The sequence below is a fragment of the Gasterosteus aculeatus genome, chromosome 17 (assembly GCF_964276395.1).
Source record: "Gasterosteus aculeatus chromosome 17, fGasAcu3.hap1.1, whole genome shotgun sequence".
Taxonomy (NCBI): Eukaryota; Metazoa; Chordata; class Actinopteri; order Perciformes; family Gasterosteidae; genus Gasterosteus; species Gasterosteus aculeatus.
The window spans coordinates 5,766,492-5,778,934 of NC_135705.1; the positions used below are offsets into that span (position 1 = coordinate 5,766,492).

General features: G+C 46.7%; 2 protein-coding genes across 2 annotated transcripts; both read right to left on the minus strand.

Annotated features, from left to right (window-relative positions):
* Positions 1-1,574: 1,574 nt before the first annotated feature.
* On the minus strand, positions 1,575-5,894 carry lmod1b (leiomodin 1b (smooth muscle)). The gene is made up of 3 exons (XM_040203776.2): positions 5,225-5,894; positions 2,670-4,391; positions 1,575-2,591 (listed from the first exon to the last, which is right to left on the minus strand). Exons 1-3 carry the CDS (start codon positions 5,510-5,512, stop codon positions 2,565-2,567), a joined length of 2,037 nt encoding a protein of 678 aa, XP_040059710.2. The 5' UTR covers positions 5,513-5,894; the 3' UTR covers positions 1,575-2,564.
* Positions 5,895-6,509: 615 nt separating this feature from the next.
* shisa4 (shisa family member 4) lies at positions 6,510-12,321 on the minus strand. Its single transcript, XM_040203780.2, has 5 exons — positions 11,987-12,321; positions 10,498-10,675; positions 9,492-9,628; positions 9,205-9,396; positions 6,510-8,599 (listed from the first exon to the last, which is right to left on the minus strand). Exons 1-5 carry the CDS (start codon positions 12,063-12,065, stop codon positions 8,559-8,561), a joined length of 627 nt encoding a protein of 208 aa, XP_040059714.1. The 5' UTR covers positions 12,066-12,321; the 3' UTR covers positions 6,510-8,558.
* Positions 12,322-12,443: the final 122 nt, after the last annotated feature.

The following is a 12,443-nucleotide window of genomic DNA, read 5'->3' on the forward strand; positions in this document are numbered from 1 at the left end:
TATTTTGTCTTGTCGTCAGTTTATTTATTAACGTCAGAGGTTTACTACTGATTGTTGACCCTTGGGTCCAATACCAAAGTAACCAAACGTCCAGTACTGGGGAGAAGCAGCGATGCACGAGTCATTGTAAAGCGTATCCGGAATTGCACAACATTTAGAGCTATAAGTGTAAAACAAACAAGTAGTTTTCAGGATTCGTTTTTAAACTGTTCTTATTCATTTGACCCCTTTATGTAGCTCAAAGACTGACATAGAGCAGCAATAGCACAATTACAGATATTTAGCATTAATACTAATACTAAAAAACAAGCACGTCGGTTAGTTTGTGAATGATGGGTTGGAAATAGGGAAGTACGCCAGGTATCTTTGGTGCTACACAGAAGAGAAGTGGTTAAACATCTTATCAACAGAAGCAACAGCATCACAACAAAAACAGAAAAGAATACACCAGCAGTTCAGTCCATCACAAAACATCACTTTTACTGTGTGGCAATACAGTTGAAAAGTGGGAATTTATTCCCATTCCATTTAAATTTTTCTATTTTTGTTATATAACAAAGCAGATAAAAAGATTTAATAAGATTAAAAGTATTTATTTTTTTAGCTGATACTGTGCTTGCATCGTGTATTTTATATGTTATATAAAGGGGGATCAATAGGGTCTCACCGGCTGATTTTTGTGCAATTTTTGGAGGTTATTCGGCCACATTAAAGCGATATAGGACCCATAAAAAGTCAACTTGTGACTAAACTGAACACAGCTCAGTTGATATAAACAGACAAACACAAAAAAAGAATGTTCCTTGAGTTACTTTCTGCATGCAAATGATCACCAGGTTCTCCCTCGGGCTCCTCTGTTGGCGCCGGAAATCAGTAATCTCAACATTTTCATTCCTTCCCCACTTTTTTCCTCCAGCTATAAGACCAGTGGTCTCGGTCAGAGGAGCAGATACTGAGAGAGCGACAGAGCGACAGAGAGACAGACCGCTGGCCTGCAGCCCATTATTAGGAACGAGAAAGGAATGAATTGCAGAGCAAGCTTTCACTGAGAAATGCCCAAATAAAGGCATTTCATGGATGCAGAGGCTGAGCCGGGGAGACGGAGAAGTAAACTGGCCTCTTGCTGCTGGAGCTGTTCTCAGGTTGATGGCTGCCGCAGCAGCTGGAGGGTGGACGCTGCGCCGCTCCCACCGCTTCTCTGCTGCTTGGAACATGTGATGTGAAGGGAAATGTGGAGAAATGTTCCTGTTTCCTGGTGACAGCGGCGTGTAAATGGGTGTATAGTGGTGTATAGTTTAAATACTAGAGGTTAGTTGTTGACTACGGATACATTTATTAATGTTGCTCTGTAAATACTGTGAATAACTTCCTAGCGGTTTTGAAGTGGAAATACAGTACTTGAGTTATTATTAAAAGTGAATGATTTTATAAAGCCTTTGAACCAACTGAATGAATGACTGCCCATTTGAATTATTGTAGATCTAAAAAACACTATAGATCTGAGTTGCATTTAACATTACACTTACTATTACTATTCTCTGTAATGATATCAGGCATAACATTACACCGGTGACTTTTCATGGCAAACATAGAAGAATCTTTTATTGAAGTCATACAGACTCTGTAAGAAAGGCATGTGTAATCAGATATGACCGAGAATATTTCATTACACAGTGCAATTAATGAGTGCCCCTCCGATTTAAGATTATCCTTAAAAATGACATTCACTTAAAACTAAGGGCATACATCAACAGGAGAGTTGTTATAAGCCCATACTGGTTTTATAAAGTTTAAGACATTAAGCTATGTAAGGTATTCAAACACCACCGCTACAATGATTCTGTACAATATATAACATCAGATACGGAAGGAGAGCCATTTGCCCTTCCTGATAAAATTGTTTCCACGCTAAAACTCTTTCATCGTGCACCAGGATTCCACTGGGCTGCTTTCCAATCCATTAGATCCTGCCTGAGATGTCATGAGATTTGGCATTGAGACACACAATCAAAGATCACCTTGATCCTGACCTTTTTCTCCTTATCCAGGTTGTCTTAAGTCGGGCCGCCATGTTTGTTAATTCCCTGATATTCACGCCATTTAAGAATACCCAGTTTCAACAGACTTACAACTTGATTTTCTCCCCGCAAATAAATAAATGGTCAAATTAATGTCCACTATATCGCTGATAAACCTTTTGTATGTTAGAATTTAATAAAGAGTTAATTGAATCTTTCATCAATAAGCTCATCGCACCCCCCCCCCCCCCCCCCCAACACTTCATATTATCTAGTGCAAATAACCATAATATGTACTGAAGACAACGACGGCGACACTCGTGGAACTCTTTGCAATAGGGAGGCCTGCATCACTCATTCTCCACAGACTCCTTTTGGTCCAGTGTTCGAGGGGAGAACTCATTGTGAGGGCTGGTCGTCCAATCGATGGGCTTCTCTCGGGTCACTTTCTCCATCCTTCCCGCTGCACATTTTTTCCACTGCATCCGGGGGAAACGTAGAGAACGTCTCTTCTTTTTTTTTCTCTCACTTTGAACAGGTTAAATATTACTGCAACCACTTTGGCACCGGCACCTGTGGGGACATTCAAAAAATTGAGTAAGCGCGGACGCGTTGCGACGTAAGCGGACTTGTTGAACCGACCTCACGTACCTTCTTGAGTTCTTTCTTGTTGTTTCCTCTGATCGAGGCCAGCAGTTGGTCCCTCGAGTTCTTACAACCGCCCGAGCTTTTCCCATCCAGTTTCCTCTGCGACACCGGGGTCAGGGAGTTCCTCAGGGCGTCCACCTCCAGCATCGGGGGCGGAGGTGGCGGAGGCCCGCACCCGGGCGGCGGCGGAGGCGGCGGCGGCGGACCTCGAGCTCCTCTCTTAGGAGTCAGCTTGGGTGATGGCGCGGGTGACGGCACGGGAGAAGGTTTGGGTGAAGCTCTGGGCGAGTTCCTCAGAGATCCTCCGCCGCCGCCCGCCTTGGGGACCTCCAGCGTCTCCTTCTTCTCCCCGTTGGCCTGCGCCTGCTTCTGCTCCTGCAGGCGCTTCTGCCTCTGCCGGTCCATGTTGCGGCTCAGTATGTTGGTCGTGGTCATCCGGGGTCCCGCCAACTCAAAGTGGTAGCCCAGCTTGAGCAAGGTGGTGTTCTCCTTCAGCACCTTGGTCATCTCCATCTCCGTCTTCCCGCCGCAGACGTGGCGCTGGTTTTGAAAGCGAAGCTCGGTCAGCGTGGAGTTGTGCGGCAGCGCCTGGATCAGAGACAGGATGCCCTTGCCGGTGAGATGGTTGGAGTCCACGTTGATGCTGACGAGGGTCTTGTTGCTGCGCAGCGCGCCGGCGATGGCGTAGGCCACGTGGTCGTCCGCGCGGCAGTTGGCCAGAGCGAACTTCTTCACGTGGGTGTTCTTGTGCAGAGCCTCCGCGAACTCTATGAGGGTTTTCGTCTTGATGACCTCCGAGTTGTTGACGTTGAGCTCGGTGAGCTCGGGGTCGTCGCTGCGAACCTGCTCCATCAGCTCGTCGAACATGCTGGAGTCCTCGTCGTCGTCGTCCTCCTCCTTCGCCTTGCTGTTTGGGCTGTTCTTTTTGGCCACGCAGTTGCCGAGTTTCTCCGTTTCTTTTCCACCCGCCTCCTCTTTTTCCACTTTCGCCTCGACTTTCTGATCCTGGCTCATGTTCTCCTTCTCCTTCTCTTTCACGCGGTCACTGTGGTTGACCAGCTCTTCTCTGTCTGTTCTCTCCTCCGCCTTGTCGCGTTTCACCTGCGCGTCACCCCTCTCTGACGGCTGTCGCTGGAGTTTGGCATCGTGCTTGTTCGCGTCTTCATCTTTTCTCTCCTTCCTCTCCTCTGTTTTCCCCTGGGGGGCCGGGCTTTCTTGTGCTTTGCTCTGCTTTTCCAACATTTTAGAGACAAGTCCTTGTGTCCTGAAACTCTCTGATTTCCTCTCCTTGTCCTTGCTCGTATCCTTCTCATGCTTCTCTTGCAGCTTTGAGATAATGTCTTTGGTTTTGCCCTCGTCTCTTCTCCGGCCGTCTTCTTTTCGGTCTTTGCCCTCGTCCTTTTTTTCCTGTAACTTTGAGATCATATCCTTTGTTTTGCTACTTGTGCTCTCTCGGTTTTCTCGCCTGTCGCTTATCTTGTTGTCCTCACGTTTCTCTTTGGTCTCCTCCTTCACCTCACTCTCTCTGCTTTCTTGCTTACAGAATCGGCTCGAAAGCCGACCTTCGGGGCCTCTGCTGCTCCGGCCGTCGACCTTCGTACCTTTCTCACTCGAGACGCTGGTTTGTCTCTGGATCCCTTCGGTCACGTCGTCGCTCCCCTCCTGGCTCAGGCCCGTTTTCCTCAGGTATTCCTGCCTCCGGCTCTCCTTCTTCTTTGTCTCTCCCTGCAGGAGGACGAAAACGAGGAGCGCGTTCAACACATGAACGGCGTCAAAACCAAACAAGAGGTCCGCGATTCACACGCCGTCGAGACATCTGTGTCGTAAAGCGAAATGATCGATGTGCTCTGCAGTACAAAATGTGTTCTGTTTCAGGCATGATGTATATATAGCGTGGCAATAACATGCAACACCCCCCCCCCAAAAAAACCTGTATTCCTTTACTGTCAACTAGCTGCTCGTCCATCTGCTCGGTGTAAACACACTCGCCCTCTCGCTGACACAATGCGGCACCGTGTGTTGACAGCCGGCAAAAGGACGAGGACCCCATTTGTCAAACAGTGCAGGGAAACATTTCGCAGTGAGCGGCTCGTGTCGGATCTGTGAGTCTCGGCCAGTTTTTTTTCTTTTGCCGTCTGAGGCTGTGGCTCCGGCAGATGCAGCCTTAAAAGGCAGTGAGCGTTCGGAGCAATCAACCAAGGAATTCCATCAGGCCGGGGATTAAGAAGCTCCGGGGGGGGGGGGGGGGGCGCCGAAGTGCTTCTGCTTTCAACACACAAACTGCGAGGAACCTGCTCGCTGACACTCAAGTGGGCAGGGATGTTTTGCAGCATGACGCGGGAATAACAGGAACGCGTCGAAGGGTTTCTGGTTTTTAGATGCATCTCGGCGAAGAATCAGAAGACAATTCTCAGCCATTTATTATCAGCATAAGTGTGCAAACTGTTTCTCTTGCCGATTTGCTAAACGTGTGTGAAGCAGCGGGTGATCCTGATTAGAAAACTAGCTCACATACAAAAGGTCTTAAAAGAGGGATGGTTCTGTAAGCATTCACCAACCTCCAACGAGAGTTCCCTCTCCCCGAGCCTCCCCCTCCGGTCACTCTCTCGCCTGCCGTCCAGTTTGGCATCCCGGACGTGGTTGCTCGCGGGCGCCTGCGCGCCTCGGCTCTCCCCTTGGACGAGGAGCTTCCCGTCCTCCGGCTTGACGTCCGGCACTTTCATCATGTCCTTCTCCAGCTCCTCCATCTCCTCGGGGGAGAGAGCGGACAGCAGGTTGTCCAGGTCCGGGTCCTCGCTGACCTGGCGGCCCGTGCGGGTCAGGCCCCTCACCTTTCTTCTCGACATGGTTGCTGGAAAATAATCTGGGGGAAATTTAGGCTGCAGAGATTTTTGGAGGTGGTGCAGTAAATCCCTTCAGTTCAAATCTGATTTCTGGGTTGTCTCTCGCTCCGATGCTGAGAAGTATTCCAACGGGTCAGAGCTGGCGTCCTGCTCGCCAAAAAAACCCCACCAGAGGTGTCAATCCCGGTGCAAAGAGGCCCGGTTCTCTCGGTCTTGCGGTGAGGGGCACCAGCGACGGACTGCGAGAGCCTCGCGTCATCAAAGCGGACCGTGAGGCTGGGACATTCTTTGAAATCCTGTGAAAGTGCATGTCCATATTTAGTCCAGGGTACACACTCCTTTAAAGGTAATGGGAAGGGCTGAGGTTTACAGAGAGTTACACAGACTTCCCATTACACAGTTTGTTTACGTCCACACCGGTTCCAGTTAATAACCACCGGGAGTCCCACAGAAAATCTGTGTGACTGTAAGGCATTTTTAACACGGTATCTTTAAGCAACACATTTCTAATCTTTTCAGAGAAACAGTACGAGTTAAACATTTTAAACAGTTTTGTTTTCACAGGAGCTAAATAAGGTCCCAGCAGGCGAATGATTGAGGGTGAAACAGAGGTCATTAAATATATGCAGCGAAAGTGTCCTAAAAGGCCAGTGCAAAATCTCACACGCTATATAAGCACTAAAATTCAGATTTTTAGGTAGAAAAAGAAATTGTAAATGTATTAGATTAATAACACAATGATTCAAAAGGTATTTGAGAAAAACTAAATGAAAGGAATTGAGTTAAAACAAACAAAATAAATCCAATGTAACTGTGAGTAAAAATCGGAATAATAAAAATATGTATATTTACATGGTGTGTGGGCTGTGTACGTTTTCAAAATATAAAATAGGTGAAATGTACTTATGTCACAGCTGTAAGGCCAACTATAAAAATATGAAACTCTTCAAAACGTTGATAGTAATCATCGTTTTTGGGGAAAAGAAAGACACAGGAGACATTTGTATTTTTACATTCCAAAGTTAAATTTTATGTTACTAGAAATAAAACGCTTTTCCACTCACTTTATATTACAATGGCATACCATCCATATGAGCACAGACAGTTATTTTGCCAACTGATGTCAGTTCCAGTAAACACACTCATGGAGTTGGTTTAGAACAACAAATGAACAGAAACATCATTGAGCAGATTATGTCAAACTACATACGGAAGCGTTAGACAAAGAAAAGTCCAGTGTTCTCTGTGTGCTTTTCAGAGGCTCAACACATCTGTACAAATGGACGTCGCCACCGCAGGAAACACGATGCTTCGCTTTCTTCTCCGAGACCAGATTCAGCAGTAAGTCTCAAAGAAAAGCCCCGGCTTCTCTTTAATGTAGTGATACATTACACCCGAATGAACATAACCATCACCTATGACAGATAACCGCTCCAAACATGCTTCAGAAGTCATGTTTTACAGCCCGCACATCTTACAGAGGAAGCAGGGCGGAAACAAAACACAAACCTGGACCAGATTCCCCACCGGAGCCCCAAATCTGCAAGTGTACACTCTAAACAAACAATTTGTAGTTTTGGTAAAAACACCGCTGTGTTTTCTGCACAGGCGAGGAGATTGAGACACTTGCGTCTTTGAGATTAGTATCGATCTACTCGAGTAAGTAACATTTCCCAACAATGACTTCAAAATAAACATCTACTTTTTCAACAGTAGTGATTTTTGGCTTTGCAGCTGGTCACAAGCTGAGAACCCATTCACAGTAACAGGTAACCTAAACAATGACGTTAATAATAAATACCAAATGAAAAGATGCCAAAGGTTGAACGTCTTATCTTATGTTACAATAACAATACATTATGTTTCAAATAACTTGTTACAATATCATAAAATATTCATCTGAAGAACAGATTTACAAAATAATGATTTAAATAGTTAATCTCTTTCCCCCCCCCCTCCTTTTCCATCATGGTTCATTATTGGCGGGACACTTTGTTTTAAACCGAGCAGCGAGACCGGCAACTCCCCTGACCTGATAGGTTACAACAAACAAACATTAAACGTGACTTTCACTGCGACACATCCTACCAGTATGTGATTCATCTTAAGATGTCTAATTCATATAAACCCAGAAAAGTAGCATGAAGGGACAGATCACTCTGACTGGGGTAGCATGCTGATGGATAGATGTTACATATGAATCAGTACAGCTAATATACTATCGTGAACAAATTAGTCCTGTCAGCTACAAAAAAACAAAACAAAGAGGCAAGCCGAAACTAACAGATGACTAAAAGCGTCTTAAACTAAATTAAGAGTACGATTGATCCTTTAGGCCATCTGCAAATTTAGGAAAGTATCGCTCTGCCTTTGAGCCGCACACGTCCTTATTTAAACATGCAGTTGGTTTTTCACTTGAGCCTCTACCGCACTACGGAAAGAAAAGAATCATTATCAAATACAGAAATAAAGACGTTAAGTAATCATATTGCGACCTGGAATGTGGCCTACGGCAGTTATCAATTTAATGTTTTCTAACGAAAGGCCGGGAAGTAAAGCCTTGACCCCTCTTAATAAACATAAGAGGAAGTGCGTGTACGTTGGTTTCTGTAGATGCCTCCCGAGCGCCCTGCTGTCGGGCGATGACCCCGTCATCGAGGGGAGGTCGCAGCATGGAGAGAGAGATGCTTCCTCACCATGAGGATGTTGTCACGGCCTCTGCAAAACCCGCCGGGAGCAATCAGGGATTGGACTTAGGTAAGTACTCCAGAAAAGTAGGACAGCCTTGCGAATAGACATTAGAAAAAAAAAAAAAATTAAAGTGCGTCCCGCTAGTCGGGATGTAGCGTTTGTTTGACTGTGTGCGTCTGTGAGTGTCGCTGCATTCTTCCTTAGATACAGTCCTTTCTCTCAGGTGCTATTGTTTCCCGCTGTGTGTGTGTGTGTGTGTGTGTGTGTGTGTGTGTGTGTGTGTGTGTGTGTGTGTGTGTGTGTGTGTGTGTGTGTGTGTGTGTGTGTGTGTGTGTGTGTGTGTTTGCAGACGAGCCCATCAATGACCAGGATACTGGGGTGGAGAGTAAGGTGGAGGGGCTGAAAAATAAGTGGGGTAGAAACATAAAAAATAAAGTCAAAATTTCATATATGACCACATCAGCAATAAGAATTGTTTACAAAAGAATGACTTATTCTCTTTAAAGTGACACAGATATGTTAGCAGGTCATGCATATTTCTATTTAATACATTTATTCTTGCAAAGCACCTCGAACAACCTTGGAGTATAACACAGAGCTGCATAAATAAACTGCCTGAAGTGGTGACTAACGCTGCCGTCCTGGGGGCCCTGAATGTCTCATTCGTAAGGGCAGCAGTGAAGGGAACAAGGACTCATCCAAATTAAAAGGGTCTCCCTTTTAAATGTGATACCACCTATCACGCGTCAAAGTTGACCTTTTCAACAGTTGGCGATGCTACAGGGCACGTTCGAAATTGAGCGCTCAATATCTGGGGAATATGAATATATTACTTGTTTACTTTTGGGATTTTCCTGGAAAACAAGGTGAACTGTATCTCAATCAATCAAGAGACCCCCCCCCCCCCCAAAAAAAACCCCAACATTCATTCTCAGCAGCGTGACTAGTTTCTGTCGTTAAAGCAGATCGTCTAAATGGCACACAATAGCTAAAGCTCCTCTTACCCTGGCTGTACGCGGGGTCCATCAGGTGAGGAGGATAGTGCACCGGCTGCATCACCGGGTAGTGTGGAGGCATGCCAGGGTAGTGGGGCGCCATGGGATAGCCTATGTGCGCGTAGTCAGACGGTCCCAGCGGTTTTCCATAAGCGTCGTACATGGGCTCCACCGGGTAAGCCGCCATGGGGATGTGCTGGGCTGTGGGCCGAGAAGAACGGGCCGGCGGTGAAGGATCGCTCAGAAGAGCTGAACAACGGACACAAAAAGAGAGAGAGAGAGCGAGGAGAGCTCACCGTCGTACGGTGTCCTGCCCCTCTGCTGCCTCCTCTGGTACAGGTAGCAGCAGGAGCACATGAAGCAGCAGACCATGGTCGCGATGATCGCCACGAACAGGAGGATGGAGGAGGCGATGCCAGCCAAGGTGGTGGGGCTGAGACGGGACAACAGAGCAGGGCGCTTCGGTTTATGAAACATTTTCGCACGTTGCCATCGCGCCCCCCCCCCCCCCCCCCCCCCCCTCCAGACCTCCATCTCGCTAATTACAGTTGGGAGGATTAGAGGGGGCTGTGATGTGAAGCTTTTGATTCAGACACGCCGGTTTGACCCAGAAACATGCGTTTCAATGACGTGCACGCTGCGTTTCTCTGCCCCCCGACGCGATCTCCCACTGGGCTTAATAAGCTGGAGGTTGTCTGCTCGCTGCTGGATGGAGACCGATGGGTTTCCAGGGTTCCGGAGGGAAAGTGCCATGTTTCGGTCTCTCGGGTAACACGCCGTCTCCGTCCGGCGTTAGGTGGATCCCTCACAGGGGAGAAGCCCATGCGATGGAACGACTAATGAGGACATATTACACCGCGAGGACCAAGGCAAGGTCATTAAGTCAGATTCGGCTGGTACGACGCGAGTCAAGCTTTGAGAATGGAAAACTTTTCCCAGAAAGTGGACCATAGTTTCTATGTATGTTTATTCAATCATGTCTTTGTTGCGTAGACAGATTATTTATTGTCCTTTTCCAAGAAGATATGTTGCCACAGTCTTCACATGGATACATATGCACATTACGTACCTTAACATAATTAAATAAAAGTAGCATTTCAATTAAGTTTACTTTCTAACCATGGATTCATGTTGTCGGATCTTTAAGGATACAACGGCCACAACGTCCCTCCGGCAGCATTTTTAGGAATCTGTCTGCCTTCGGGAAGAAAAGGAAGCGTGATCCTGCAGTGATAGCGTTACACCGTGAGCGTAAACATGGTCTCTTAGTTTCAAATCAATGAATAAATACGCTTCCCGCACCTGAACTGGAAGAGCATGCAGCGCTTCTGCTCCCTCTCCGTGATCATCTTGAAGGCGTCCAGGCAGCAGTAGCGCCGGTGGCAATTCCCACAGCAGAACGTGATGAGGGGGCAGTCGAAGCCGTTGTGCCAGGTGCCGTTTTTGTCCACGTACCACAGACAGTCCTCGTTCGCACCGACTGCAAAACAGACGACACGAAGCGATGAAGCGGGCGGGTCAAGCTTTGGTTTGTCCTCTAACAAGAAAGTTCTTTTCCTCCTCACGATCCTTATTGTCAATGAGTTGTTTTTAATGAACCGACTTCCTTTGGTTCGTGAAGACAAATACAAATTCTCACACTTGAGATGCCATCGGAGATGAATCCCCAGACACATCGCTGTGATGTTACAGCTGTGTGGTCTCTCGGGAGACTGAAGCTCACTGGACGGAAGAGAAACATTCGGCGGACACTTTCATGAGAATAATTACACGGTGGGTCCGAAAATTGCGCTGAAGGATCTGACTCGTGTACGTTACCCCGCAAAATTCAAGGCACTAAAAATGAAAGCGAGGTGTATGCAGGCTGCGTACGCGACAGCTTGACTGAATACTGTAAATGACTTGTGTTAATGTCTAGTAGAGAATGTGTGCAGCACATTGTTGAGCCAAGATCTAAGCCTGGCTAAAAGGGTTTGGGCTCATTTGGGATGATGACCTTTGCGATAAGCTTGAAGCGCTCGCCTTTGAGAATACTTATTCTGCCACTTGATACAAGCGTCGATGTTAAAACAATCTATTTCTCTGCAGTAATGTCAGGTTGTTTTCACTACTGCATGAAGCTAGTCTTAGAACGACTGGGTGCTTTCTACCTGGCTGAATAACAATTCACACTATTCTATAATTATAATTGTAGTGTAAATATGTTCAATTATGTTTTCTAGGCTACCGTGGAGCTAAAAATATCTATAAAACAGCAATATTTTAAAATAAATGCCTTATAATAATAACTGAATAATAATTGAAATAAGCTTCATAAAAAGGGCAAAACAAATAAAGTTCGATAGATTAACATAAGTGTTAAATTATATAACGTTAATCTGCGTTGTGGGGAAACTGTGATGGAAAATAAAATAGGTTCGTAACGTTTATCTTTAATTCTCAAAAAGAGAACACGGGAAACGTTTAGCTAAAGGGCAGCAGAGAGACTAGCTTTAGTTAGCTAACGTTAACTAACTAGTCCTCCTAAGATGGGCCGTTAGCTGCTAGCACGAGCGTAAACAGTGGACGGGGAGGAAACTGTTATTGAGGCCTTTTACCAACAAACACCGACAAAAACACCGGCAAATTGATCAGAACCGCCAGGAAGCCGATTCACGGCGACCGCAGGGAGAAATACCGGCCGCGCGGGACTGAACGGACGTAAGCGGCCCACCCGCCGTCGTTACACCGTCACGACCGTTACACCGTCAGCTGGCGGAGCGCGGCCCCGGACGGAGCTCCGCGGTCTTACCCGGAGCGGTGCAGAGGACGACGGTCAGCAGCGCCAGAGTCACCGCGGCGAGGGGCGCGTTGCCCGCCGGAGAGAACATCCTCCTCCTTATTTTATTTATTTTTAAACCCGAAGCGAGGGATAATTGATGAAGAGTCGCCGCGAATGAGCGAGGAGAACCGGACTAACTAACGGCGGTTCACAGACATCGTTCTGCCGCGTAGGAGACGAGCGGTGTCTCATCCGCCGAGATGACACATCGCGGCCGTGACGCCAACCGGGGATGAGGAGGGCGTTGCCTTCACGGACCGCCTGAAACTCCGGCTGGAGCGACCATATCCCTAACCCTTTCAAAATGTTATTTCAAAGAATTCTCTGTTTAACTTTAAAATTGTATTCAATTATGTTAAAGTTATAGTTCATCATTATGGAGTCAATATAGTTACCGTATACTACTATAGAACCACTGTTATACATG